The sequence below is a fragment of the Triturus cristatus genome, chromosome 1_2 (genome assembly GCF_964204655.1).
Source record: "Triturus cristatus chromosome 1_2, aTriCri1.1, whole genome shotgun sequence".
Lineage (NCBI taxonomy): Eukaryota > Metazoa > Chordata > Amphibia > Caudata > Salamandridae > Triturus > Triturus cristatus.
The window spans coordinates 947,116,520-947,140,262 of NC_140580.1; the positions used below are offsets into that span (position 1 = coordinate 947,116,520).

General features: G+C 44.2%; 1 protein-coding gene across 1 annotated transcript in view; it reads left to right on the forward strand.

Annotated features, from left to right (window-relative positions):
• The window catches only part of LOC146868414 (uncharacterized), a 60,083-nt gene that overhangs the window by 34,183 nt on the left and 2,157 nt on the right, over positions 1-23,743 (forward strand). The window contains exons 2-3 of the mRNA XM_085609967.1: positions 12,561-12,672; positions 13,618-13,713. Of these exons, the coding sequence (XP_085466093.1) occupies positions 12,561-12,672; positions 13,618-13,713 (208 nt within the window). The remainder of the gene's footprint in view (positions 1-12,560; positions 12,673-13,617; positions 13,714-23,743) is intronic.

Below are 23,743 nucleotides of genomic sequence, written 5' to 3' on the forward strand. Positions count from 1 at the left end.
GCATTGGTCTAGGACTGTCGGATGCCGGGGATAGTCTTTGCTCAGTCTGCCCTGGCAAGTCGTCTCTCTTCTGGGGAGTCCCGGTCTGGACAGTTTGGGATGCCAAGGGTCTGATTCTTGTTTGCTGCACATCGACAGGAAATACCTACGGGCTGTTATTGTTTGGAGCCCTGCTTTGGCTCTATGAAAGGATTTCTTGTCTGTCTTTTTAGGTCTCGCATGGCGACGCAGCGCGATCTATTGTTACTGACTTGCCTCGGAAGGGAGACAGGAGATGGACACGCGCAGGGGCGATTGCAGGTTGTGAACGCATCCATGAACCCACACGTACAGACACGCGATGTGCACATCTCCTGTCCCCCTTCCGTCCTCACCAGCCTCATGTAATTTCTTTTTTTAAATGCGCACTTGCGCTTTAAACGTACAGCATGCCCCACTTACTAGCTCTTGTGGGGACTTTGCGCTGGTCTCGTGTCTTCAGCGGCTCCCTCTTGCTCACAGGAGCCCCGCCTGAAATCCTGCATTGGCCGCACCATGCGGCATTCACGAAGGCGGGGTGGGCTTCTGCTTCTTTTTTGCCTTGGGCGCTTTGGCGGCCCCCTTCCTGGGCCGCATGAGCCTCGCAGCACTCATTAAAGTACGGCGGCTTTTGAAGTCCGCACACGCCGCCACTGGGCACGAGCCGCAGAACACGCGAAAGTTCCAGGTACAGCACAAGCGCGGGCAGCCCTCACCCTCCCAGGTCTCCTCCCCGGCCATGATGTAAAGCTGCTTTCTGTTTTGCTTGTTTTTCTTACAGTGAATAGCTTGCATGCCAAGTGGTACTCCTCAGAGTGTCTCGGCCAGGGGCGAGTCAGGCCTGCCAGTCGTGCACCGGGCTCCGAGCCTCGGGCTTGGATTGGCAGAGAAGGAGTTTAAAGTGTGTCTGTGAGGCGGTTCCTGGTCTTCCCTGCTGGCTCCATGTGCAGAAAGGCGTCAGCAGCCCCCCTCCTGTAATCTATAGCAAGTGTCACCCGAGCAAACTGTTCCCGTCCCACAGAGCTAGGTTAAGTTTCAGCCGGCGATCGATGGTTGCCGTACAATAATTATAAAAACTAGCGGCTGGCCTTGCTTGAGTGAGTTTGGGAAGAGTGGGGTCTCAATCTTGCCTCTGATAGGTCTTTGACAGTCCGCCGTGGCATAGGGCTTCGTCTTACTCTGACACCGCTGTCATTAAACACCAGGTAGCGTGGAACAACAGAGAGCAGGGCTTCCGGGGAAGGGGAACATGAGCTTTTGACAGGCCTTATTTGTCATCGCCGAGGTGCCCAGACTGCGGTATGGACGGCTGCTTAGAGTGAAGTATTGCCCCTGTCTGGGGCTGCACTTGTGATTTGATAATCGGTAAATGTTTGTCAAAGATGAATTTCCCTCCTGATTCAGCGCTAGGTAAGGGGAGAGCTAATATAAAGCCCTGCGTAGAGGGACGGATTGTATGCATTAGGCAACGACAGACACCATAGCTGAGCTCCCTGGAAGAGCTAGGCATCGCACGAGTGTGCGCGAGCCCTGCGCAGCGAGGGGTGTGTGCGTGCGTGAGTGCTCACGCAGAGGTGCTGGGCAGCATGCTTGAGGCGTGGCGTAGCTCTTTAAGCGAATGTGGGGGCGCTTCCTCCAGGCACTTGTGTCCAAGTCAGGGGTTTATTATAAAGTAGGAACGGGTGAAACGCGAGAGGGTAGTGGATAACAGCTGGAATTGTCAAGTTAATAAGGCTGTAGCACTTTGAAGTGTTTATGATGAATTCCAAGACCGTGGAGAGTTGGATGGCATCCTTTTGTCAGTCCATCCATCCATCCACTCTGTCATCCTTTCACCTGTCCATCCACTAGCCGTCCATCCATTTACTCTGCCATTGTTTTACCTCTCCATCTACCTTTTCATCCATCCTTTTACGCTGCCACTCTTTCACCTGTTCATCCACCTATCCATTCACTCATCCATCCAACCCTTTACTCTGTCATTCTTTCACCAGTCAATCCACCTATCCATTTACTCTCGCATCCACCCACCCACCCCTTTACTTGGCCATCCTTTCACTTGTCCATCCAGCTACTGTTCAATCAGCCTTTCACCCTCTAATTCATCCACACTCATTCATCTACTCACTCATTCATCCATACTTTTTTCCACCCTTCTTTCCAATAATTCTTCTTTCTTTCCCTGTTCTTTTTACCCAGCTGTCGCTTTTCCCTGCTCCTGCTTGCTCTTCTATTGATGCTGTATTCCAGCGTTAATGAGGAGCTTTTGTCTGCGAGTTCTGGACAGAAGAGGCCCATAAAAACCCCTCCCCGCTGTAGCTGCGAAAGCCGGGAATGGGGTTCACTGCACCCCGGGCTCTAAGTGGGATGAAAAAAACTGGGTGGGAGGGGGGGGGGTCCTCTCAAAGGGGCGTGACCAATGTTTTTAAGGGCGTGTCTTAAAAACACGCAAGTTAAAAATCTGTGCTTAGCACAGTGTGCTGCCCGACTTGTGTTTTGCTGTTTGTCATTGCATCCAGATATATGATAAAGCAAGTAACATCATACCTACAAGAAGTCAGGACTATTGGCTTTGTCAACGCTTGTTAGTTGCATAAGATAAATGAGCAGCAACTATGGCTTGTATATAATATTGAAAAAACTTCCACTTAAAGCCCTGGTGACACCACAACAATGTTGTTGTTCCTGAGTTTCAACAAGTGAAGGGAAATGCAGAGAAAGAATGACACTCTTTAAAGGATTTCTCTTCCCCTACAACGCTCACCTGGCAAGACGGCATGCCGTAACTTCTCCACTAGTGGGAAGTGAGCAATGTGAGCACGCGCACATCGATGTGCCTGCTGTCACTGCAGTCCGGAAAAAAAATGACTGTCTGTGCCAGGGCACAAAACAGAGCCTGGTAGAGAACCGTTTCAAGGCCCCCTTTAAAAAATTGGCGGTGCTCCGCACCGGTGTGACCCGGCCCACTTAAAGCCCTGACCGCACCCCTGATTCGCACCACCAACAACTTGGCACCAGCATGGTCGAGCTACTCTGTGAGTGAATCAAAATATTTGGAGGAGGTGCAGAAACGTTTGTGCTCGGAGTTCAGTTACTGCTTTGATGTGTGAATGAACTGTAAACACAAAGGGGACCCCCTGCTTCCATATTTCTATTTACCAGCTTCAGGAAGGGTGCCAAATTTCTCTCCGCCCAGGGCCCTATCGGAGCAAGGGCTGGCTCTGTTCAGCGGGATGCCTTCCACTGCTTTCTCGATGTTGTGGTAGAGAGTATAAGGGCTTTCAATGCCTCTCCAGGTTGGGTGAAGAGTGAGAGAGCTATCAGTGCCTATCCAGGTTGGGTGAATTGGCAAGAGAGCTATCAGTGCCTCTCCAGTTTGGGTGAATGAGCAATAGAGCTTTCAGTGCCTCTCCAGGTTGGAGGAAGTGTAGGAGAGTTTCCTGTGTTCTCCTCAGAGAGAGAGTATGTCTTCCATTGCTTTGTGCGTATGTGGGGGATGGCTTCCATGGTTTTCTCTGTTGCAGGGAGAGTCAGTGGGCTTCCAATGCCTCTCTAGGTTGGGGAAGAGTAGGAGGGCTCACAGTTCTCTTCACAGGCTAGCCGAGAGAGGATGCTTCCACTGCTTTGTGTGTGTGTGAAATAGATCATTGTTTTGTCCTCCATTGCTTTCCGTAGATTCTGTAAAGAGTTGGAGGACTTCTAGTGCTCTCCCCAGGTTGCGGGAAAGTAGGAGGGCTTTCAGTCTCACCGGGTATGATGACTGATGGTTTCATTTGCTTTCTGCGTGTGGTGGCAGGAGAGATTACTTCCACTATTCTCACATTGGGAGGGAGAATAGGGTGGGCTCTACTGCTTTGTGTATGAGCCAGTAAGAGGAGTAGGCCGACTTTCTCTCCTCGATGGGTAGAATTAATTTTATTAGAGGTTTATATAGAACCTGCGCATCAGAGCACTGTATGTAGCAACAGGAATATGTGCCTTACATGAAGTGTTTCACAGCACAAGCAAGGTCAGATTGGGACAAAAAATAGTACTAGACACCAAAATAATAAGCATTTGCAATGCAATAGGTCTCGCATTACTGATAGTTTGAGGTATTGGCATTGCAAATAATAATGCAGCTCATACTTTCAGTAATGCGAGACCTAGTGCATTGCAAATGCTTGTTTGTTGTGCTGGCAGTAGCCGGGTATTTGAATATTGGAGCCAAAGAACTATGACCTCAGGAAAATGCTTCTTGACAAATGTGATGATTCCCATCAGTCCTGATGATTCTTAATTGCATCAGTACACTTGATGAAACTTCCTTTTTGTGTTTCTGAGATATTGTTTATTATGCTCTGATTCAAGATTGATTGTTCAGTTATATCTTCCTTGATTCAAGGTTCATACTCAGAATATTTTTATCATTTAACATGATGACTCATCTAAAAGCATAATTATGTTGGCTCCAATTTAGATTGTAAATTTAATAGCTTGGACACTCTAGTGTACTCGTTTCAATAAGATCTATGTTGTGAAATGTCCATATTGTGAAAATGTTGACCGTTTGGACTGGAGGAGTACAATTACAGATTACATTGTGCATATGATTTGAATACACACCAAATATGTTTGAGGGCTCTGTTTCCTCTGGTGTGTATCGATATTGGACTACCTTCCATATGGACTGCCATTGACTATTGAATACTGCAGCCATATATATTTAAAAATGGATTGTATATTGAAGAGAATCTTTTTTCCATGTTATATATGGTGTGTTTTTTGTTTATGTATTTAAATGTTTGTTCGCCCGATAAACAAAATTGGATACTTGGAATTGGTGTCTGCTCGTGATTTTGGAATTAAACCAATGTAGGTTGGTGGGGACAAGGATACTCGGTAATGGAGATTAATTAATGTCTCCTCTATAATAAAAAGGTTTTCTGAATTAGTTGCTTACACATTATTTTGTGAATACAAATATTGTCTATACAACAGATCCATGCTCCTATCTTGTTAGGAAAGCATGGGTGATTGAAAATACTTATTTCTTAAAGTTTTCAGTGTTGAGGTTTGCATAGCTTGGTACGACATTTGGCCCTATAAAGGTTCCTTGTCATTATGCAATAGAAGCAGTTTGGAACAATAACTATGTCCTACAATATTTTCCTCTTTGTAAAGACAATTTATAGGCATATAAAGAGAAATAGTGTAATTTGGCCCAATACTATCATCATGGGGTTCTGTTGACATCAGAAACCACAAGGCTGAGTGGTTTGTGAACGTCATCAGAACCCCAAGATTGCATTATAGACGTTTAGTACATGTAATGTCCGTTATGCATTTTTAATGTTACATGTTTATTTTGGGGTGGTTAGATGCGGACGAAAACTGCTTTTTTCCGGCCAACAATATGCACTGCTTGGAATTAGATTGATTAGATTTTTGTCAGGTTTCGTTGATAAAATCAATGGTGGGTGCCAGTGTATTTAATGATTCCATGGCTGCAATATTTACAACTGTATTATTTACCACATCTGCCTTATAATGTGCATATGTTGTTTCTAGCTCAAATGAGTAAAATACTGCCAGAGGATGTGCTGCATAGTTTGTGTTCTTTGCTGCATAATTTAGTTAGCCCTGGCGTATAATTGGTCCTCTACGCCCCCTAATCCTAGAAGTCCTGACAACAGTAAAGTGGTAAAGGTCTGCATAGTGATTCAGAAATGTCCTTTTTATGACTAGATCCGCATTTCATAGGAAACCGTGAACTATTTTCCATATTTCACAGTTTCTTGTGAAATATGAGTCTTTATACCGCTGCATTTTGAAAATCATTCATCATGATTTATTTGTTATGGTGTGAAAATATTTGTGCCCCAAGAACACATTATTTGGAACAAGCGTCCTAATAAATGCACAGGTTCACAATTATTAATATAGTATAGTGCAACTGACAAGAGAAAACACTGCTTAAAGTCTCACAGTATACATGTTGCAATGCCATGACAGTCGAAAAAATATCAGCCAATAATCAAAAGGACTAATCGATAGGATTTAATCTCCTGTATTTTGGTTCAGGTTAAGTGCCTTAACCCCTTGCATGCCCGCCCCTTTCCCCGCCCAGTGCCGCGCTTTGTATTAGCGGGCGGAGTTCATGACGAGCTGGACTCGTCATGGGCACAGCGCCACCGCAGCCCATGACGAGTCCAGCTCGTCATGGGCACTGAAGGGGTTAACCATATATGCAGATGCATACACAGTAACGTGCTATTTATAAACCTTGCTGAGGGAGAGGAGTGGCATTATGACTCGCTTTGCTTCACCTCTTGTGAGTCATTCCCCCCCAAGATGTGTGTGTGTATGTGTGTATGTGTGTATGTGTGTGTGTGTGTGTGTGTGTGTGTGTGTATATGTGTGTGCCCGAACAGCTGAATGGAATTAAGCAAAATTTGGCAAAAAGCTAGATGTTGGTCCAGAAAGTGTGCTTTTTGTGATTTGTTGTACACCCGTTCAGTAGTTTCAGAGAAATTTAAGTTAAAAAAAATATAGATATCCGGTAGCTCAAAATCTTACTGAGATGCTTCTGAAATTTGATTGGCTGCCAACGCTTCAACCAGGAAGTGTTGGCACCCATCTTGGGACTCAGTTGAGCCGAGTCCCGCAAAAAAATGTAAAAAACAAAAGGGGACAGGATAGAAACGTACTGACCCGCTCGGCCTCGGGGGAGGGGGGTGGGAGCCTAATATATATATTTTTTCTTCTCTTTTTTCTAAGAAGTGCGGTCTCCCGCTCTTGGTTTATAATGATTGTCCCCCAGGTGGGCCAGGGGCAGTGTACAAATAAAGGAGGAGGGGCGCATGAGCCCCCGCTCCAGGGGCTTATTATGCTCCAGCGACCACCACCTCTCCGTGGCTTCATTTAAATAATTGGGTGGAGGTTGCCCATTCTGCAACACCTGTGCCATAGGGACCGCCATCTCCACACGGCAAAATGTGAATTTTAGTGTCGGGGGGCCTTTCTGACACCCCTGCAGCCCCAGGGACCACCATCTTCTTGGGGCAAATTTGAACACGGGTGGGGGGCTGGCGGCCCCCCTCATGGAGCTCTAGATGGCTCTGGGGCCCCCCCCCCCCTTCCTCCCCCCAGGGCTGGCTCCTGCAATGTCCTGGGTGCACACCCCCTGAACATTGCTGTTTGCTATGGCTTGGCGGGACTTACAGGAGGTACTAGCCCTCCTAGTACCTCTTGTAAGTCCAACACAGCGGGATTCGTAAGAGCTAGTCGTAGGCCCCACCTCCTTTCTCCACCAATCTGCAAACACGACTGCTACTTAAAACAAGCAATGGCATAGCCAATAGGTCTTGCCTTTGGGACCTTATAAGTGTTTAACCGTGCAACAGTTAATGTTGTTGCACCAAGGATATTGTGCTGCATAACTAAATACTTATTAGGTCCCAAAAACGAGACCTATTGGCTCTGGACCTGCTATGGTACCCAAAGGCCAGATTAAACAAATGCCATCTTAGACTTGCACTACTGCCAAGAGCACAAATTCAGAAGTGATACCTACAGCCAGTCCCAGCTATACACCTACAACACTGTGCAAGGGCTTCCTAATATCAAGGCGGACCCAAAAGTTCCAGTATTCCAAGTGCTCTTGGGCGTAAAGCTAGAGCTGGTCGGAAGGACAAGGGACAGCTTGACAACCACAGACCTTTGGGTCTTTTTAAACCTTATTTCATGCAGATGTTCACATTACCACCATTGCATTTTAATCTAAACCAGCTGTTCCCCTTTCTTACATGATGCTACCCTAAACTGCCTTTAACATTTAGGCTGTCTTTTTGACTTCCTTCAATCCGATCCCCAGTCACAAAAGAGATGACAATGCCCTGAGTGGAGGCTTATGTCTACAAATCGGAGAGCTCTTCCTCCCTACTCGTTCACAGAAGCTCTAAGTATTTGTAAGAAATCTAAAATTCTGGTAGTTTTGCTGACACATTAAGAATATTTATATAATAATTTACTTTGGAATTCTAGAATAATTCTGACAGTAAGCGGTATGTTTCTGAGAATGTAGAATCAATTGACAGTGACCTGAGAAAACATGGATATACAAGGCCAAAATCTTACAAATCTTCACAAGCTTCAAGTGATGCTAAGACTCAAAATCATATTTCATTGCACCATGCACAAATCTTCTTGGAGCAAAGACCACGGTTGCATCCAGAAACAAACCAGACACTCTGATAAACCACGTCTCATCAGAAAATGTTCACAATATTGCAACCCAGGTTCAGGCCGGCCGCCCTTGCATGGAAGGCGTAGATTCAGGGGAACTAAGGAATAGCTGAGGAGCAATATGGGAGGTCGCTTTAAGGAGAATCGGAAACAAATGGAATGCTCTACATCTGGAATTAGGAGCAGATTCTAAATTTATGTTCTCTGGAAATCGAATCGCTTAGACAAGCCTTTAACTAAAATAGAAGAGAGAATAGGCATGACAGCGCATCTGTTCTCTCATGAAGGTGAACCATCCTCTTCTATGATTGACAGACAATAGCAATATCCTACCTCACATTTCCTCTGACAGCAGCATAGTAAGAACAAAAGAATACCCTATTTCAACTGCCATGATTTCCGGCCTACCGCCAACGTGGGCGAACACTGTAAATGAAGAGCCCAGGGGTGAGAACCAATCCTGCATCATAAGATGTTAATTTGAGCAAAGAAGCAAGACACATCGAAGATGGAACATGGCACACCAAAGGCTTTTACTAAATTCTGAATGGAATCTGTTGCGGCTGCAACATTTTTCTGAGACAACTCCTCTGTAAACTACCCCAAATCCAAATATGCTAAACAAAGACTGGTATGCCTATTTGAGATATTGGAAATTATCAACACATTTTTCTAACGCATACAGGCGGTCAAGATCTTGCTTAACTTTTTTTTTTTTAAACAGTCTAAAATATATATACTGAGTGCTCCCACAAGTGGCTCTGACACACCATGCCCATGCTATGCGCAATTCTTAAACAATGTGCAGATTTCCAACCTTCCCTAACTTGCTTTGTGAATCCTGGCTCCTAGAGAATGCTTCCTATGCTCAATGGCCTACATATCTGGTATTTCAATAATTGCTAATGACCGCGCAAGGAGGTTAGGCCTAGAAAATATAACACTAATTTATAACAATGAATTTACATGCTAAACACAAGTATGTAAGTTGTTCATCAAACATTCTTGCCATGTATTTTTATTTCATATGTTACAGCAGAACCCCCGCCCCCTTCAAAATAAACATTCCCTATAGTCTCTAGTGCAGGACACTAAAGAGGGGAAGACACCATATGCCCAGATCGGATCAACTGAGGTTTTGGGACCTCCGGCAAGAATCATTCTGTACGGGCAAAGCAGTGGGACGAGGTCATAAAGTGATGCATCAGAATACCATGGAGTTGCCATGCAACCTCTATAAACTATGAAAATAAACAAACATAAAAGGGCTATTGAAAAATAATTTCACTGCAATCCTACATTAGTCAGAGTAAGATATTACAATTACTACTTGGTTGAATTAGCTAGACGATTGTGGGCTGTCTCCGACGACACGACAAACCGTTATACATACAGTAACACTCAGACATGCATTACTGTGTCGAAAAATTTGAGTTAAAACGATACACGCTGTTGCTTTTACGCATTGGCCGCTGCAATTTACCCATTTATCTCGAATTAGAAACTGATCAGAGGTGAATTATTACACTAGTGACATGCGCGTGGCGCAGTTTCACTGCATGTAGCCAGGTTACGCAGGACCGTACCTTAGCAGTCCGCATTACTGGGCCTCTTCCACAAACCCCCCTATTGTTTTGGAAACTGGTACATTCCTTCTCTCGTGCACTGGAGTCAGCCTTCGGTGCTCTGGTGCTTAACGTAGCGCGTGGATTTCAAAGCACGGCAACACATGACTTTGATGAATGACAGGTGCGCCCGGTTACCATGCGGAGGTTCGCTTCTTCAAAGGTAAAACACAAACCATCTTTTTATCAATCCGAGAATCTAGCTCATAATCCTAGCCTCTGCTACATGAGATGCGAAATTTATGAAGGGCAAACGAGGGACCCTCTATTCTGAGGACAAAGGAATTATTAAACAGTGGTCTTTAAAAACGGATCCGCGCCGCACCTCGCGGCCCAGTGGCACAAAACTCACACAGAAAGGCACGCCCGCAGGAACTGTACCCTCTGAAGGTATAATAAAGCACTTCATCATGGTCGCATCACTTGTACTCCGTAGCTTATCTCCTAACTTTAAATGCTCCGACATAAATGAGTACTTTTTGTTTGATGGTGTTTCCTAGTTACTGTCCACATAGAATTCTAAATGAAATAAACGCCCTAAACCAAAACTCTTCTAAGACTGTTTTCTTAAGGGCTCACAGCAGCTTTGAGAAACTTGACGCAAGAGTAAATGAAAGTGTAAGAGGGTGCCAGCTCAGTCCATGTACAGCGTTTACCTTGCGGGAGCAAGCAGCGGCGCCATCTGTTGCCAAGCGCGGACGCGATAATTGCAAACAGGTGGCGCCGCTGCTCGCTCCCGCAAGGTAAACTCCGTACATGCACGAGTGCTCATTGGAAACATCGCAGTACATGCACGAGTTTCCGAAAAAGTCAAGAGTGATTCCAAGAGGTCACTCCTAAGCAGCGCTTGCGCGCTGTTTAGACGAGACCTAAAAACCATGGAAATTCACTGTAAAAAGCAAAGGTTACAGGGACGTTATAGTTAGGAAATGGAATTTAAAAAAACTTAAAAATATACTGCAAAAAAACAAAGGTTACAGGGACAGTATAGTTAGGCTCAGGTTTTACTCATACAAAACCAGTGAAATTCAGCAGTTATAGTTAGCTGAGCTAACTATAACTCGCGCCCCCTGCAATGCACTGCTCATGACCTCACATATTGCATCACTCATGGGATGGTCAGTGATATCACTGATGACATCCCTGACATCTCAAATGAAATCAACGATGACATTATCCACAAAATCACTGACACACACACCCATACACCCACACAACCATTCACAAACCCATACCAGTACTTGCACACCCACTCACTGATTCATAGATCAACACACACATCCACTCCTTCACCCATGCAGCCACTGGCGTAGCCACTCATACAGCCACTCACACTGATTCAGTCACCCATAGAGCTACTCACACACCTACTCATTCACCCATACAATCACACAGCAACTTACTCACCCATACAGTTACACACATACCCAAATACTCATACTAACACATACTCACCTATACAGTCACTAACACAAGCACCCACTCGCTCGTACAGCCACTCTCACATTCACTCACTTACCCACCCATACGGGCACTTATATACCCCGTCACTCACCTATACTGCCTTTAACACAGTTATTCACTCATGCCACTGACACCTCAACTCACTCACTCACTCACCCATGCAGGCAGTCACACACCCCCTCACCCACCCACACAATCACTCAGACACCCATACAGGTACTCAGACAACCAATCAATAACACATATAGCCACTCGCTTATTATATTGTATTTGCATTTATATAGCGCTTTCTACCCCTGACGAGGCGTCAAAGCGCTTTTGCTGCAAGTAGCATGCTACTCCAGAGCCCATAAAGGATTGGTGGTGACCCACTCACATACTCATACAGCCACATAGACACCAACTGACAGACTGATACAAACATTTACACAACCAGTCACTCACCCATACATTCACTGAGACACGTAATTGCGCACTTATTCAGCCAGTCACGCACCCACTGAATCATCCACACAGGCACTCATATACCCTCTGGTTCATAAATACCATTTTGTGTATATATATTTAACACTGAAACTTTTTAAAACCCTCAGTCACCGGATGATGTCATCAGTGATGTCACCGACCATGTCATGAGTTATGTAATTTGTGAGGTCATAAGCAGTGCATTGCAGGGGCGCCAGTTATAATTAGGTCCACTAACTATAACTGCTGAATTTCACTGGTTTTGTACGAGTTAAACCTGTCCCTAACTATAACGTCCCTGTTACCTTTGTTTTTTTCAGTGAAATATATATAGATATACTCAAAACAACTTTACTTATGATATCAAAAAGCTTCCCTGCAAGTACTTGCGGTAGCGGCTTTAAACCCTGGTAATGGGACCATACTATCGACACCTTCTTTCCTTCCCTTAAGATTAGCATCTTACGCATTTCAAATGTTTGTTTCTGTAAAAACACATTTACAATCCCATTATTGCTGCCCAAGAACCACACACAGCTGGAATCCGGGTTTGAGCTGGTGCCCGGTCATTGACTGGAAGGGGACTTTGTGTGTCTTGTGTAGGATCAGCAATGGAAAGATCATCATGCAAGAACTGTATTTTCTGTGCCTAGATTCAGGTTGCAAAATAAGGTAGAATGTGCTAGAAATATTTATTGAAAATTTGTAAAAACTTTATTTTAGAGAATACACTGGAAAGTTACTTAATGGTTTTTGTTTCAGATGCCGGATGCTTTGGTTGGTGTTGTTGTCAAGAAAGAGCCTGAAGAGGTACCTCTGTCCGAGTCTGATCGGTGCACAGCCCAAGAAACCGAAGAAAATGACCAGTCTCAGAGTGAGTCTAGTCCTCCAGTCTCTGTACGGCAGAGTAGGTCTTTTATGACTTGATTAGCTGTTACTGGGCACTGCTGCCCCACGTACATAACGAGCAAGAATCCATGCTCACGGATTTGTGGTTGTTCGTTTGGAAAGCTGGCGAACCTGAACTTTAAAACATAGCGATGGCTGATTGCGATCGATCATCGTTCCAATGTCCCCTCTAATCTTAGTTTGAAAAAGTATTGGAGCTGAATCTGTGACTCCTTGTGTAAAGGAAAGATGTGGAGTTGCTTTCTTGTCCCATTCAGCCTGATTTCTGTAAAGACAGGAGGCAACTCTAAAAAACACTTTGCAGCTTAAGAGTCACCAAGGGCCTGTGGTACTATTCGTCAAAAGACACTGGTTATGACTTCTCGTGCAGGAGTGCCTGTGGGGATGGGTCCATTAAAGCTACCAAGGCAAATGTATCCATGCCTGAAGGGCCCACCACCTCTTCTATCTAACCTGTGAGTGACGAGAGTTCGTAATCTGGGGACTGTCATTCCTACTCAAAAGCTTTGTAGATCGGAATGATTGAATGCCCAATGCAATTTATGCCACCCTCAAAAATACTGCATCACTTCACGTAGCACACAGCCACTTTCAAGAAAAGCAAAGCACATTTTTAAGTAGATGATGTGATATAAATTGTAAAAAAAAAAAAAGATAAATAAAAATGCTTGCTGCACTGAGCTCTATTGAGTTGCCATATAGCCACACTTAGTGCATAGCTAGCTCAGTTTGTGCTGTGTACAACGTAAATAAGCATGTGGTGCAGTGAACCTACATGTGAAATTTAGTCACACACACACACACACACACACACACACACTGTGCAGTTCCTTTTTCTGGGTCTGATTACTTGTTCTTTGATGTGCTATTTTTTACACACAGTAAATGTACTGTTTGCTCCTAATTTCAGGGTTTCCAGTGATTACATCCGTGTTTTCAATAAGTGTAAAAGACGACAGCAGACTACATGTGAAGAAGGAGCCAGTGCCTCAGAAAAATTGTTCAGGTGAGCCATGGTGGGCATGGGGGCGCAGTGTATCTATAAAACAAGCATCCGGGGTATGGAAGGGACATTTCTATGCTTGGGAAAATCTTACTTATTGGCTCACCATGTACCACGCCTGCTCCCAGTAAGTTGTTTTGCCGTGCTACATGAGTTTAGACTGAGTGCCTCCATTTCGAGTTCAGGCAAATTGCTTGATAAAGGCAGCAGCTGGACTGAGCCATCAGGGTCCAATTTGGTATCAGACTCTTATTATTGGAATAAGGAATATATGGAGACATGCTAAATCTTGCTTGGTGCAAAGCCATGTCTGACAGAGGAAACAAGATTTAGTCTTGAGACAAATTGCTCCAGTGTGAAATACCACCTATTCTGATATCTGTGAGGGTAAACACAGGTGAAAATTGTAAGGTACAATCTTGGTACCTTTGGCACGTGCATGTATTTGTAGACTTGGAATGCATTAATATTGGCTGCAGTAGATGACTGAAGAAAGCTCTGTTTCACTCTCAGCCAGCCAGCAAAAGAAGCCCATGTAAGGCATTCTAACTGCTGCCAGGCAAATTAAGATTCATTTAACAGATGCTGATTCTATTTCACTATTTCTGGCTAAAACTAGCCACAAAAGTGAAATTAATTTTTAAGTTGCAGCTATGGACTAACCGTACCGCATGTGAACACAAATGTATTCAAAGGAGACCACACATCAACATTGTGCCCTTGGCACTGGGGCTGCTCACTCTATGGGCTCTATCTGTGGTCTGTGAAGCATCAAACAATACGTTTCATCGTTTGATTTTTTTTTTTCTATAATTTTTTTAGTTCGCATGGCATAAGAAAAAACAAGTTTGGAGAAGGTTAGGAAGGCAGGAGGCATCATTATGCCTAGGAAAGGAATGGGGAGAGGAAGATATACCTTATCTAAAAGTCGGTCAGGCTCTCCCTATAATCTGGTCTGACCACTACCTTATTTCTATGGCACTACAGGGTGAAGGCCCTCCTTCGAGTGCCCATTTGAAGCCATATTAAAACGCCCCTGGCACAAGCTAAATGTCAACGATTTTCGAGACCTCCTCCTCAGTCCGATGCCTCAACTTTCCGGGAATATTGAAACTGTAAACAGTATTCTGACTGAGTGGCTCACGCATTCCCTTGATAAATGCATCCCCGCCAAATTCACCTATATCCATAGAACTCAGTCCAGTCTGTGGTTTAATGAGATGCTGACCCAGGCAAGACTAAACTGCAAGGCTCTTGAACGGGCGTGGAGACAGCACTATGATCCTATTCTCAAAACACATTATCTCACGGCCATCAAGGACTACCACAAATCCATCCGTAAATCAAGAGCTGACAACCTCCTGAAAAAATTAAAAATAGCAGAAATCCAGCTAAAATAATTTTTGCCTTGCTAAAAGACCTTAAAACGCCGGCACAATCCAATGAATCCACCATTACCTCGAATTACCAATGTGAGGCGCTTGCCTTCTTCTTTGTTAAGAAGGTCGAGGACATCTACGAAACCCTCCCCCACCACTATTGACAATGCAGGCCCTAAAGTCCCAACCAGCTCCGTCGCCCCCCTACTACCCGCTTCCCCTAACCTTTCCCAGGAAGCTATGACAACCCTCTGTAATAAAATTAAGTTGGGATCCCCAGCGGACCCTCTCAAACTGGATCAGTTCCAGAAAATTCTACCCCAGCTTCTGCCTGTTTTCTGTGACCTAATAAACTTGTCCATGTCCTCTGCAAAAGTTCCCGTCTCATGGAAGAATGCCAAGGTGATCACCCTACTGAAAAAACCCACCTTGGATGACTCCAAGCCAGACAATTTCCATCCCATCTCACTCCTCACATTTGTTGCAAAAATTATGGAGGCCTACATCAATATTATTTTTACCATATACATAGAAGCCAATGAATTTCTGGACCCCTTGCAGAATGGCTTCAGACCCAGCGATAGCACCAAATCTGCCCTATTGTCAGTTACCGAACACTTACGGAGTTCTTGGATGAAGGTAATACCTCAGTTCCGATTCTCCTTGACTTTAGCGCCGCATTGGACAATATACCTTGTGCCTCCTGACTATGTAGGCTGGTTGAACATTATTGCAACTTTGAGATATTAGCATCTGGCAGTATAAAGCACCACAACTTACTCTGTCAACTGGATTTGTAGTGGTGCCAGATGGAATAATCTTTGCGTTTTAGTAGTACCAGAGTCCACAGCGAAAGGAAATCTGGGAACTGCCGGTAGTCTGACAGATCTAGCTTCTCAGTGCTATTTGTTGTAGGGCAAGCCTATAGATCGCCTGCTCCCAGGTCTGTCCGGCATACTAGGCGCACTCAGGTGTTGGAAACCATATGAAATATAGAAATCTGTGAGAAATGGAGTAGGTATGGGAAAGATTTGGTCTACAATTATCTGTGTATGGTGAGGTGTGTGTACTCAATTAGTGAGACGAAATACTAAGCAGTGATGAGAACGCACAGGACTCCGGTGTGATTAACTCTGTCTTAATATCCCTCGGGACTTTCAGCATTATGATGTTTAGCAGACCAGAGTATGGACATTATCAGAGAGGCAGTGTCTAGGAACCTACAATATGAGGAATGACTACTTGAATGCATGTTCTAACATTCTTACATGTACTACTTCCCACAGGGAGAGTGATGGCATGTTCATCTTAAATATAGGTCTGGTCAACACTGTAGTGAATGGCTTTCTAATTCTGGCAATTGCCCCTCCGCACCCTGCCTCCTCGCATGCTGAGCCCTATGGCATTAAATGTTTTATGTGTTTCTTTTTGGAGGCCCACTAGCCCCACAGATTGGGGTGTTGTCATTTGGGAGGTTGGGGTGCGCATTTCACTGGCTAATTGGAGTCAGTGTGGGGGTGGGAGGGAATGACTAACAGAAATGTTGCCAGATCCAAAGGCATTGACTCTCAAAGAGCAGTAGCTGAGCAATAATACACATTATTGGATGACAGAACAGGGGCAGAAATTATCATCACATAGAGGATATGTAGCTGAACATGTTACTCGATCTAATCGCTTGGTCTGGTTCATCACCTGGCATGTTAAGGCAGGAAGGCGAGCTGTGCATACCTCTATAGACACAATGTTGGGGTTGCATTTCTACAGGAAACACAGTTAACTAAACATACAGTGTAGACATTTTACTAGAAAATGAGACGCCCGAAGAATATTTGCCTCTTATTTGACCTATTCAAAGGGCGTGGCTGTACTTATCAAACAAAGTATACAATTTCACCCTCTGCGTGTGGTATCTGATGGGGAAGGTAGGTAATTGTTGATTCTAATGCCTACTTCAACCTGCGGATGCCTCCCATTTGAACATCCTCGGGTGCGAGGCTGAATCTGGAAATTTTGCAACAGCTCTCCCGTGCCGATAAGTGTTGTCTGCTCTGTCACAGTATCTGTTACTACCCTGACATGGCATCACTGGAGCCATAAAGTACTGCCCTAATGTCACACTCCTTTGTGTGACCTTAAATTTGGATCCGTAGCTGTTCTCCATTAATTTCTTCCACTGAAAGTTACAACCTGTTGCAGTGCTAGGGAATATGTCTCCCCTAAGATGTCAGAGTTTAGACCCCTAAACTCCAGTCATGAACAGATTTCCATCACTTAGAACCAATGCCAGATCTGGCCCCGGTACTAGCATAGACAGCCCCCGCTCAGAAAGAACTTTACAGACTGTAAGTAACTTTTTCTTCGATGAGTATTACTAGTGACAAATATTATAATAATCAGGAAGTATGTTCAAAATATTTACTGACAAGCATTTTTCAGGGGGCTGTAGATGGATTCCTGACACCCAAACCACGCACCACAAATCGAGCACCACACTCTAGGGGTGGATTGGTAGATTTCATTATGACTCGTCTGAATAAGGGTTGATCGAACATGGCAACCAGATCCTAGACAGCAGCGCTCTCTTTACTGGGGCAGTGGATGAACTTGCACAATCCGGTCAATATAGGGCATTGCAGGAACACTGACCAATGGCAATACGCATTTTATTCCGCAGTTCTCGACATGTCATCCTGCATAGATTACTGTATTGTAAATCAAGGCATTAGTATGCTTACAACTTCAATAGAGCACCTAGCAGGGCAATATTGGATTAATCAAAAGTCATCTTACTGATTCAACTCCCTAGAACAGGAAGATATACACTTGGCACTTCCTTGCTAGTCCTATGTTGGACGAGGTGGCTAAAGGGAAATTACATTAATAGAACATTATAAAATCAATATTTGTCTCTAATGACACCACTATATTGGAAGCACTTCAACTTAGATAAGAAGAGTGTATAGCCAAACATTCTGGCATCTTAAAGGCAGTGAGAGCTTTCCTTCACAGCCTAAAACTAAGTTGAGGCACCTTCAAACGTAATACACAAGCCCAAATGATGTGAAGGTGATTGCAGAATTATAATCTTTTTCAGAGAATAAGTGGATAAAGAGATTAAATGTTTTGGTAAGCATGCTGCAGAGTATGTGGGTGGGAGGAGCTAGCATGACTCATTTGGGCCTAATCGGTTAACCTTGGGCATACACTTATGTACATGGTATAGAGAGTGTGAATGGGGTCTGGGTATATGACATGGATGCAGTTCTCTTGAAGCTTCTGCCCTTGAAATTTGACTCTTACTGTCCCTTGTTAAAATTCTGGCCACGTTCCGAGCTGTCTAAAGCCCAAATTGACATATCTAGTGCTTCCAGACCTGTCTGGCTTTGTCCAGGCTGGTCTACCTCTTACAGCATAGGAACCCTGTTTACACTCTTAAGAAGTTGAAACGGAAAACGACTTTTACATCGCGGTCATCACACCACAATGCCATTACAACGCGGTCGCGCTATCGCGCAAAGCCATTACTACGGAAGTCATTACATTGACTTGCAGTAGATGGCGCGCGAACATTAGGAATAGTATAGTTTAGTATTCCAACACCTTCCCTACTGTTACGTAGGCTGGATTTGGAATAGTAAATTATACATTTCTAATGTCAGCGCGCCATCCACGACAAGTCGATGTAATGACTTGCATAATAATGGCATTGCGTGGTAACAACGCGGTCGTTGTAACGACCGTGTTGTAATGCCATGCGATGTAATGACTCGCGTTGTAACGAGTCATATTCGTTGAAAATCCTCCCTTCTCTTCGAATCTTGCAAATCTTTTGGACTCAACCAGCTTGTTGCCATCCCCATGCACTCAACAGGCAGCACTCTGGAACTTATCTTCTCCAGGAAGGAAGCCATCACAGTTTCACAACTATACCTATCAAATGAACAGATCACTGCGCTATTCCTTTCTGTTTTTCCCTGCTCCCCTTTTCTCTTCGTCCCCTCTCTCATCGCACTCTCATAAAACTCATCAACGGGGTAGACTTTCCCCAAACATAATGACTCAGACTCTTGTATTTATCCTCTTCACCCTGTGCCCCACTGCCGGGGTCTCATCTTTAAGTCAACTCCTGAATCAAAGCTTCACTTGATCATGTTTTCCCTCTTACATCTCCTAAGAAGTGTCACTGCTGCTGCCCCTTCTGTGCCTTGGTACACTCAGGATTTAAATGCTTCCAAATTACTCCTCCTCCTATTGTACACTTATTTTTTATTTCTGTCTGCCCTGTGCTCTTACAAGGCTCTGAACTCTACACAAACATATTTCTACTCCGACAAGATAACTCCGTCCTCCAACTCACCTAAGGAAGTTTTTTCCATTGTGTATTCATTTGCTCACTGAACTTGCTCACCTGTCGCTTTACTTCCTTCGTCAAGATCACAAAGTCCTTGATTACTCCACTGATGATTTCCTTGGGTTCGGAGATGAAGTGGGGAAGGCAGACATTTTGCTTTCTACTGGTGAGGAAAAAGACGATCCATCTGAGAGCAGCTCCTTGGATGTCTATGGTGTACAGCCTTGTGATGAGTGCATATCAAAGGCTGCCGAGAGGTCTAGGAGGATCAGAGCCGCAGTCTCTCCTCAGTCGAGTAGGGCTCGGATGTCTTTGGTAGCAGCGATGAGGGCTATCTCGGTGCTGTGGAATCCGGATTGGAAGGAGTTGAGTGGAAGGATCCTTTCCAGATGTGAGGAGAGTTGTCGGTTGATGGCTTGTTCTAATACTGTGGCCATCAACAGGAGCAGGGAGATCAGTCGCTAGTTGAGTTCGCTGGGGTCTGCCTCTAATTTCTGTGGTAGGGGGTTGACTTGTGCATGTTTCCAGTCTTCTGGGAAGGTGGCTGGACAATTGAGGGTTTGAGCAAAGTGGTGTGTACGTGGCTGATTCTGGCTACGCCTAGGTTGAAGATGTGGTGAGGGAATGGGTCCCTTGAGTGGATTGGGTTCATAATGGAGGTGGGGAGGCAAGCTGGCTCCATTTGGTTAGTCCCATGTCTGTGGTGCTTGCGAGGTCATGCTGTTGCTTGAAGTCTGTGGCCTTGGGATGGGTTATGAAGTTTCTGTAGATGTTGCCGATCTTGTCATGGACGAAGTTTGCAAGGTTGTCGCAGAGTTCCTGTGAGGGTGTAATGTTTGTTGCAGCTGAGGGGTTGGAGAATTCTTGGACGATGTTAGAGTTATTTGTAACTATTACAGCTTTATTCAATGCTTGAGGCTCAGGCTTTTTTCTTCGGTTCTCTCAGCTTGCTTTGGTAGAGGTTGAGGGCTATCTTTAAGGCGATCCTGTCAGTCGTGTCCTTGCTGGTGCTCCATCTCCTTTCCAGTTGTTTACAGTGTCGTTTAGCAGTTCTGAGGTCTTCAGATGTACCAGCTAGCCTGTTTGGTGGACCTTCTGTGGGTTTTGCTGATGCGAGCGATGCTGTTGATGCAATTAGTGATTCAGTTGTTGAAGTTTCTGACATTCTGGTCTAGGTTCTTGCAGGGTGTTGATCCATATGTCCTTTGAGACTTTGCTCCAGCTGTGGTTGGGCAGACTTGGGGTATAGGTCCGTGTTGGGTGATGTTAAAGCGGACAATGGAGTGGTCTATCCAGGTGAGTTCTGTGGTGTGGCTTACCTGATGCAGTAACTGGAGGTGAAGATGAGGTCTAGCGTGTGGCCTGAGTCCTGGACGAGTCCGATGTTGTTCATACTATCAATGAGGTTGGTAGTGTTGAAGTCATTGTGGTCGGCGAAATGGAAGTTGAAATTACGGTGGAAAATGTAGTTGTTGGAGTCTATGGCAAAGGGGACGATTAAGTCGGCGATGAAGTTTCAGAGGGCTGGATGTGGTCCTGAAGGACAGTAGGCAAGGGTGTCCCTGATGGTGGTTTTGCTGTCTGAAGTCAGAAGTGGAAGTGTTCCATGGCAGGAGTGATGTCATTTGTGGTGGTGCATTGGATGGATTCCTTGTGTATGATGGCAAACCCTCCGCCAGGCTTGTTGATGTGGTCACAGTGGGTGATCTTGTATCCTTCGGGTATTGCACTGGCGATGTGGGGCGTGGAAGTGGGGTTGAGCCAGGTCTCGGCGAGGAAGAGGATGTTGCGTGTGAGGATGGAGATGAGGTCCCAAATCTCAGTGGTGTGTTTGCACAGTGAGCATGTGCTGAGAAGGATGCATGCAAGTTACTGTTTTTGTTCAGGTGGCATTTGTGGTGTGTTCAGGGGCGGGGCTGGTCGATGGGCTGGTGTGTGTGCTGTGGCAGTGGGTGCAGTTGAAAGGTCCTACTGTGGAACATTGGTCGGTGCTGTGGCAGTTTTTTGCGGCATCTGTGGTCAAGGGTGTAGAGCTCGGTGATGGTGAATCTTCGTAGGAGCACCCCATTCTAGGTATAGTCACAATCATAGGTTCAGGCAAGTTGCATATAATGGAATATTCCATAGATACAAATGGCAATGTAAAATTCCAGGGGGTGTGACTCAAAATAGAAGATTTCATATCAGAAGAGAACTGGTGACCTTGTTAACTTGTGAGAAATATATGTACAACTGATAAATACTGCTATGAAATTGCTCAGTAAGCAGATCATGTTAATTTTTAAAGAATATTATTTATTGGTCTACAGTTATAATATGCGTTTAACTGCATTGTAAAGACATCCAGTCAAAAAAGATAATACTACTTTCAGAAGAAGATTGTTAAACTAATGACATTCATGGAAAAATGGCAGTGATTCTGATTTATAGATGATTACTTTATATTCTGTATGCCCTATAGTGATAAAATTGTTTAAATTGATGTACAAGGCCAAACTGAGGGTTGGGATGGGATTGACACATGTATAATAAAGATATAGGGAACTTTATGCAGTAGGCTCCTTCATTAAGTAGTCGCAGAAAGCAATAGCAACAAAAAATCTGCTTTCCTCGATCTTGGGAATATGTTGCTTCTGATGCATAAAGATTCAAAGTACTTGCCTTGCATTTATAAGTTAATTTGTCTCCTGTGATTACACAGTAAATTGTTCAGCATTTAATAATTGATCTAGAAGCATGGGCTGAGGAGTAGAATATAATTGCCCATGAACTGTCCCTAGGTAGAAATAAACATGTCAATTCAGATATTTTAATGCTGTATGCAATAATGCAAAAATACAGGTTTGAAAGGCCCAGGCGATTTATGCATCATTTGTACACTGTTCAGAATTTGATAAGCAGGAATACTCCCTCTGTGTAGAAAAAATGCAGAATTTGATAAACACCTCAATACGATTATGTGGGGCTGTAAAAAAAAATGTTTTTCAGAATGGTCTCCAAGAAAGCTCTATCCTAGCACAGTTTTTATTTTGTATTTGATGTGCTGATTTACCTGGTTATTGTAGACCAACAAAGGTTTTTCCACCAGAGTAAGAACTGGCCACTGCTTGTATATGCAGATGCTTTAGTACTTTTGGATTCAGTAGAGAGAAACTAGAAAGAGTTCATAAATTATTTGACCTTCTGGTGTTTGAACGAAACTTAAAGTCCAGCTCATAGCCCAGAATAGATTTCCCCTTCTGTTTTTTGCCTGGTAATGCAGTAATTCTTTATTTTGCAAGCTTGGAGAAAGAAGCACTGTATATCTACAGGAAAGTCAATGAAACTAAGGTTGTCATCCCCAACATCAGTACTATATAATCAGCCTTGTTTGACAATTGGAGATCTTAAAGCATTTAAGAAGACCAAACAAAGGTCTGGGAGTAGAGAAAATGGTTATCCACGAGACTACATTTAGGTATGATGAGTGTATCTTGTAGAGTGTTGAGTGTGTATGTCAAGGGTTTGTCAAGATCACAAACTGCTCACTCTAGGAATGCTTCTATATTTGTAGATGCAAGAAGAGCAAACCTTTCTGTACAATTGGAAGCACAGTGTGTGCTTTGGGGGGAATCCGAATTACCGAGGATTTCAAGTGAGGCTGTGATTGTCTCCTTAGAAATGAAGACATACCGGGTGACTCTGTAATTCCTGGCATGATTCTGCCCTGTGCGTCTCATTGTTGCCCAGTATTTCACCAGGAGAATGTACCCGCTTGAGCAGTTTGAGTCTCACCGTGAAACATCACAGATTTGCAGTTACCCAAATTTGTAATTTCAACTTGGGCCAATAACTCCCATTACCATTCACATCAGGAATGTAGGTCTCATGGAGCAAGGGCCTAAGGGTTTTCTTTCTGTTAGGAATGGTTACCAGCTGTTTTGTATTGCAATACTAATGTGATGCTGTCTGTGGTCTGCAAGACCAGCTGCAAGCCACACTAAGCTGCAGAGGGTTCTTTTGAAATTAAATGGATTTCCTACCAGCCAACCCTGTGATAGTAATACTATGTATAATGATAGGCAGCTGCATTGAACGTATTAATATTCACTAAGAAGTGTATAAAATGCAAAACAAGAGAGCAGGCCTTCTTCATTTATGCACCCATGATCTGGAACAAAATCCCTGTATCCATCAGGACTGCACCAACTAAGGAAAGAGATGAAGAGACAGCTCTTTAAAGACATGTACATTGAAATTCATTAACGGTCTACAACTTGGCTTCTCTTATTAATCGTTGACTTTATGTTTGTCTTTGACT